General features: G+C 43.7%; 1 protein-coding gene across 1 annotated transcript in view; it reads right to left on the bottom strand.

Moving 5' to 3' along the window:
• mbtps1 (membrane-bound transcription factor peptidase, site 1) overlaps positions 1-6,324 on the bottom strand; it is a 25,265-nt gene extending 18,941 nt beyond the window's left edge. Inside the window, exons 1-7 of the mRNA XM_037683343.1 lie at positions 6,074-6,324; positions 4,045-4,308; positions 2,853-3,068; positions 2,406-2,516; positions 1,588-1,697; positions 1,340-1,456; positions 124-191 (exon numbers count right to left, since the gene is read on the bottom strand). Coding sequence (XP_037539271.1) covers positions 124-191; positions 1,340-1,456; positions 1,588-1,697; positions 2,406-2,516; positions 2,853-3,068; positions 4,045-4,308; positions 6,074-6,269 — 1,082 coding nt within the window. The 5' untranslated portion in view covers positions 6,270-6,324. The remainder of the gene's footprint in view (positions 1-123; positions 192-1,339; positions 1,457-1,587; positions 1,698-2,405; positions 2,517-2,852; positions 3,069-4,044; positions 4,309-6,073) is intronic.
• Between the last annotated feature and the right edge of the window lie 587 nt (positions 6,325-6,911).

Below are 6,911 nucleotides of genomic sequence, written 5' to 3'. Positions count from 1 at the left end.
CCCCACAAGGTCTTCTAGTGGTTAAAAGAAACGTGGAAAACGATTCTAAACGGATAATTTCAGGTTCACATATTTCTTTCAGAACAATTCATTGAAAGAACAGCAGGTTGGAGAAGAACGCACCCGTACAGAGGTCCATCGTTGCCGATAGCAGAAACCATGATCACCTTGTTGGCAGTCAGTTCCCACACCTGTCAGTCACAGAGCAACAAAATGACTTCTGATGAGTTATTGGATGGATGAAAAAGAAATAAAAATGAAAAGCAGAAGAGAATATTTAAATTTAAAAGGCCACACTTGTCTAAAAAAACATATTTGTTGATATTTGTGGAGTAATATTTTGGACATGATGCAAACATTTGAACTTTTACTGGGATATTTTACTAAAAGTTTAAAGGAATGGTGATGAAAATGAATGCAGCGTTTCCCATAGATCAGTTCCCTTGGCGGGGTGCTCTGGGGGGGCAGAGTCATGTCTGTGTTGCCCGCCTGCTAGCTTAGCGCTACATTGCTGTCGATTTTTATTGACCGGGGGGGGGGGGGGGCGGGGAGTTCTACCAATTCTGCCTGTGGGGCAGATAAACTGAGCACCGTGCGCTAATGTTGCCCCGACGACTGAAATTATTTAATCCAGAATCCACTGCCTGGATGTGAAAGGTTTGTGGGTTCACAGGAAGTGAGAAAAATGCAAACAAAACCGTTTGAAGAGAAGTTCTGAAACTGCAAGAACTGGGGAAGTCCTCAAAGGAGAACTTCACTTTGGAGCGGCTGTGGCTGAGTGGTTAGAGCTGTCGTCCTCCAATGCAAGAGTTGGGGGTTCGAATCCACCAGCAGTCACATGTCAAAGTGTCCCTGTGCAAGACACTGAACCCCTCACTGCCTCCGATGCGAATCCCACTGGTGTATGAATGTGATAAAGCACTGATTATTCTCTTTAGAATGATTTGTTCAATTAGCTTTGTATAGTGTATGAATGGGTAAATGAGGACACAGATTGTGTTGTAAAGCGCTGAGTGTCTTGATAACACAGAAAGGCGCTATACAAGCCCAGTCCATTTAAAGAGAACAGAAACCGATCCAGTCCCATCAAGACCAGAGTTTAAGCCCACGTGTTTTTGTAACCACAGAAAGGCTTGTTTTGGCAGAGGACTTGTTTCTGAAGGTTGATGAACCTGGTTTGACCTGTTTGGAGCGACAGCTGACCCGCCTCGCCTCTTTAAGGTTTTGTGACGAGCTGAACCGTGCAGGAAGACTATAAGACGTTTACAACCGTTCTTATGTCTAGACAAACAGCCTGGGAGTTAATCTGCAGCCACACACAATTCAAATTCTGTGTCACCTTATCCACAAAAGGATGGTCCATGAAGTCCGGTCCCCCGATGCTGAGGTTCAGAACGTCGATTTTCTTCAGGATGGCGTAGTTAAAAGCATCCAGGAACCAGGAGGTGTACGAAACCTAAACAAAGGTATACAAATACATTTAATGCATTAAATGTACGTTTGGATGTAATCAGAGGCGGCGTTTGAAGTTTTAAATCTGTGCAGAAATCAAATGAAAAGCAGCAGCAGTAAACTGTGCATGTATACCTGGTTGTTGGTGAACACTCTGAAGATGTGGAGCTCTGAATCCGGAGCGAAGCCCTGACACTCCCTCGTGCTGGCTATAACTCCTGCGACAAACGTCCCATGGCCCAGGCCTGAAACACAGCACAAGCTCTCTTTAACGTGACAACAAGCAAACCGAGGACACTAAAACACTCACTGTGTGTGCGGTGGTTCCATTCTTTTGGATCAAGATTTAATTTATGCACGTTTACACAAAAGAACATTGCAAAATTCATATTCCAAAAACATAAAACCTCCAAGAGATGCAGGGCAGAATAAATCACAGACATGAATATGTTCAGGTTCGGTACAATGTTTGGAAGCAGTTAATGATTCTAACTTTCAATCGATGATCGTCTGAAGAAGTTACAAACCAGGATAGTGTTGGATTGGATCAGCTGCGGGGACGGAGGCAATCATCACATTAATCAGCTGTTGGGTGCTCAGACGGGGTCAAAGTTCAGCTCAGACAGAAGAAAATGAACCGCTTCATGTTTACAGACACATACTGTTTGGACATTTATTACTTTTTTAACAAGCTGCTGAAACGGTGAAATGCCACTTTATGATGTTGTGTGATGATTAGCATGACTTTGATCATTTCCTACTTCCTACAAAGTCAAGAAGAAACATCTTAAAAGTTTTTTTTTAGTAAAACTGACAATAAAGCAAATCTCATCCTCTCATGTTTAATTTCCTTTTCTTTTAAAATACCACTTAGGGCCTAGTAAAACATTTTTCCCGTGTTTAGTCAAGGCTGTAACTGTGACTGACCAGCAGCCCGACAAAAACCTCCTCACCATCATCCAGGGTCTTCTCGTTGGTCCAGTTGGTTCTCTCCTTCACGTTCCTAAAATGCGGATGCTTCTCACTCAGACCCGTATCAAAAACTGCCACCTTCACTCCAGAACCTGCACCAGGAACAAAAACAAGAGGACGGCATACGGCAGATTATACTCCTGTGGACGAACTGTTTAACAGCAATCAACAGCCTGAACAAGTAAAGACCTTGTTTTATCTTTGACCTTGATTTGTGACCTTGACCTCAGAGCTGGGGTGATAAAAAGTGTACTTGACACTCTGTCTAGTGATAAGTGTGTGAAGATTTGTTAATAATTTTGAGCGGATCAGAAGTTATTGGTGTATTTTAAAACATCCCGCCGTTTGACGGCATATAAAAAATGTCCTAGAAACATTTTCAAGAGTAATTTAATTAATTAAGTTGTAGGAAGGAGTCCGTTTCTTACCGGTGTGTCCCATCTGCCAGAGGACATCCGCCTGCAGGATCTGGGCCACGTGGCGGGGGATGGCCCGCAGCAAGCGTCGGCTGGAGTGGCGTCCGGTGGCGTGCCAGAATCCCGAGCCCAGAGAGAGGCTGGTTCGCCTGAAGGGGCGGGACGATTGCCACGACTGCCATTTTGGAGTTTCAGGTGCGGGGCTGCAGGGTGCTGCAGGTTCAGGAGCTACAGAGACGAAACGAGAGAAAAAAAAAGACTTGAAATGTTCAAACGTCTCAGTCTGCTTCAGGTCGGCCTCCGATAACGTTTCATTAACTCAAGTTAGCGCCGTGTCCCGCTCCAGGAATCTTCTGTTAAACTAAACAGATCCATTTTATTCTGATCCTCATGGAACTTCAGATCATGTCAGTATAATTAAAACTTATCTTTTTACAAGCTGAATCGCTTAGAAGGAACAAATTCTATCAGGAAATTAACAAGCAGGAGCCGAGCAGCTTTTCAGCCGTTTATAGCCGAACTCAGGAACAAAGGAGGGCGGCTCCCTCGGCTTTCTTTAGCGCCGATCATTCATGAAGTGAAGCTGCACAAACACAGCAAACAAGTTCAGGTGCTACCTGGAGGATTATCCTTTCCCAAGACTGAAAACAGACTTCTTCTTATTGTTATTCCAGCTTCAGTGAAGCTGAAGCCCGGGTTAAAGCTGCAATGCCGTGCAATTTTAATTTCTTGAATTCTATAAAACATTCAACTGATTCAGTAAACAAAAACAAAACCTGACTTGTGGTAAATATGGGATAAAGTACGAGCGATGCCATTAAACTTTTTGTCCGTTTCAAGTTATTTTAGTTTATTACTTTGTTGATGAGCTGCAGCATGTGTGACACGTCCCCCGCCCCACCCCCTCATGGTAACAGCATGTTTAAAGGCAGGCTGGGGGCACACTGACATCTTTCATCCGGCGCCAGGCTCAGGGCGTACCCCTACATCCAGCCACACTGACTCACCTCCTCCTTCCCACTAACAGCAAACAGATGCTCAACCCCCACATCCCAGCACCACAAGCCCCCCCCCCCCCCCCCCAACTGCCCTGCACTTCACATCAAGACATGATCCTCTGCTGTGAGCATCACAAACAAAGCATCAATCTGTGAACGGATCTGTCTTCAGGCGCGCCGGTTCTTTTCCCCGAACTAAGACTTACAGGCGGTGTATTTGAGGGAGCGGAAAACTTTGCGCTGCGGCGTCACCCTCTTGATGTAAGGGTGGTCCTCTAAGGTCAGCAGGCTGCTGGGTGAAGCCTGGAGGATGTGGACCAGCTCGAAGTCGCTGGGGAAGTCCGAGGCCGGGTTTATCCGGGGAACGATGTGCCACGCCAGGCCGGTGTCTCCGGCGCTCCTCAAGGCGCTGCTGATGTACAGACTCCGGGCTTTGGCTGAGAAATACCCTGTAAACGTTACGATGTACTCTGAGGAAACAGAGACAGGACAAATACTTACAATAACCAAAAGAGAAATATTATTACAATACAGTAATACAGTACAGCCACAATTATACATCACAGCCCAGCTCTGAACACAAACTGCAGTTTATCTGGTGGCAAAATTATACGAAACTCAAGCTACATTTTATGAAATGCAGGTAAAAGTCTTGTAAAATAATTTAAAAATATTAGATTCAAAAGTGAATTATTTTATTTTAATAATTTTAGCAGCGTTTCCCCTACCATTATACAAAGGGGGTGACCCCCCCCCCCCCCCACACAGAACCGCCTGCCCCACCAAAAAGATCACGGCGTGTAATAACTTAATAAAATGTAACAGCTTAATTCATGTTCATGCCTCCCGTCTATCAATATAAACATTAAACATGTCCGACTTGCGGCTGTGGAAGCGCACCGTGGAACAGCGGAAGAGTGCACCGCGGGAGCGCGCAGACGGTTTGAATCTCCCTCAGGTAAACATTGTCGTTTCGGCAGCTTCAGGTCTTTTGAATAAATATTAACACTAAAGACTAATTTTTCTAGTATGTCCAAAATTATAGCAAGTGCCTCTATTTAACTTTTAGGCAGTTTTGTTTTTAAGTCACAACGTTCTTGCTGTAAGTTTCATGTGTTTGTAGTTTATCAATTTTTACACATTTCTAATCTAAACAGGATTATAGCTCATAAACTAGATTCTGATTATCTGGAAGTGCTAAACTTGTTCTGTGAATGTTTATGAAGCATTCACTCTATTGTGCATCGTTCTCGTTCCAGTTTTTGTGCTATTTCAACAAATCATTTATCAAAACGTTCAGCTCTTTCAGGACAACCCCGCTATGACTTTTGGTATTGGTGCAACTTTAGCTTTTTGAAATATTTAGCCTTTTCTGCCATTTTCTTCTCATAGAAAATGAATTGTGCTCATTTTAAATCCTTCATAGCTTTAGATCTGTTTACAACCTTTTACTGCTCCTTTCACATTTAGTTCTGGTTCATCTTCTTTCTGCTTCCTTGTGCAAATTAAAAAAAAAAAAATTCAGCTACTTTCAGCTAATTTCAGCTGTTTTGTGCTCTTTTCAGATTCTTTCCGCTAACTACGACATTTTTGAGCTTCTTCTAGCTTATTTCTTCCAATTTCAGCTTGTTATGCTCCTTTCGTCTTATTTCTGCAAGTTTCAGCTACTCTATAGCAGTTTTTACGTTAATTTTAGCTTTTTCAGCTAAGTCCACATTTTTTGCACTTTTTCAGCTTAATTCAGCAAAAATGTGCCCTCTCCACTTCCTTCTTGTAATTCAAGCTTCTTTCTTCTGTTTTAGCTACTTTTCAGCTGCTTTTTGCTCATTTCTGCTTCTTTCAGCCTAAATGAGTAAATGTATTTTCAGCTACCTTTTTTTTTTTTAGCATTTTTAGCTAATTTCAGCTGTTAATAGTTAATTGTGTTAACTTATTATTTTTATGTATGGACATTTCTGTTCAGTGCCCTGAGACGACTTCTGTTGTGACTTGGCGCTATAGAAATAAAACGAATTGAATTGAAAACCAAAAAAAATGGTTATTTTGGTTTTGATAACGAGGCTCTGGAAAAGTTCTCTGGTGAGCCCTGAAGTCACTGCAGTGAGAAAAGCTGATCACTTTACAAATAAATCAATCCGAGTTATGGATGTATTAAAACTGCTGTGGAGACTTTGAGTAAAATTCTGTTTCCTACAATTTTTAGAACAGAACCAGAACTGTTCATCGGTTTCTTACCGTGTTCCACCACCTCAGAGGAAAACTCCAGTTTGAGGGTCAACTGGGAGCAGTTGGAACCCGATGCTGAGAGTGGAGTGTCCACCAGTGGGGATTGATCAGAACCGGGTTTGGCCCCTAGCTCCAGCACCGTCCCCACCGCGGGCAGGAAACCAGCCAGCAGCCCCAGAAGTACGAACACAGAAGAAAGGAGCATTTCGATCCGCAAAGTCAGCGGGTCAGAGGTCGGGTTGGAACGTTTTCAGGTCCTCAGCTCCAAAACAACCCAGTTCATACTGCGAACGGCCCGAGCAGCTAGATTAATTTCTTTCTGCGCTTCCTCTCCATGGCGGCGGCCCAGAGCGGCGGCTCAGCGACACGGCCGGAGGAGGAACGGGGTCGCCATGGTGACAGCTGGAGGAGTCGGGACGAAGGCAGGAACTGGGACGGGTACTGGTGCTGGAGTGGGGCTCTGCTGCAGCCTGTTTGGGTTTTACCTGCAAAAGATTAAAAAAATTAAATCAATAACTCGTCGGACCGGAGCCTCTTACCTCTTACCTGATGCGATCAAACTTAACTGAAGATAATCAGAACTCCTCCTTTGAATCAAGCATCGAATAGTCTCAGCGCTGCCGTTTAGAACGAGCTAGCAGCTGCAGACTTTGGCTGTTGTAACCATTCACGGGTCAAACCTTCGGCTCAATCAGAAACAGTCCGCTTTGGCTTTTATACGTTTTAGAATATTTAGCTTTATTTAAAATAAACTTACCTTTAAAGGACTCTAAGATCTCCTAAATTCTTTTAGAAACATCATTCTCTGAAATCTGCTTCAGCACACTGCCTGTCTTCATGTGCTACC

Source organism: Nematolebias whitei, chromosome 10 (genome assembly GCF_014905685.2).
Source record: "Nematolebias whitei isolate Nwh7 chromosome 10, NemWhi1, whole genome shotgun sequence".
In the NCBI taxonomy this organism is placed as follows: Eukaryota; Metazoa; Chordata; class Actinopteri; order Cyprinodontiformes; family Rivulidae; genus Nematolebias; species Nematolebias whitei.
This window is presented reverse-complemented; position numbering and strand designations above follow the sequence as displayed.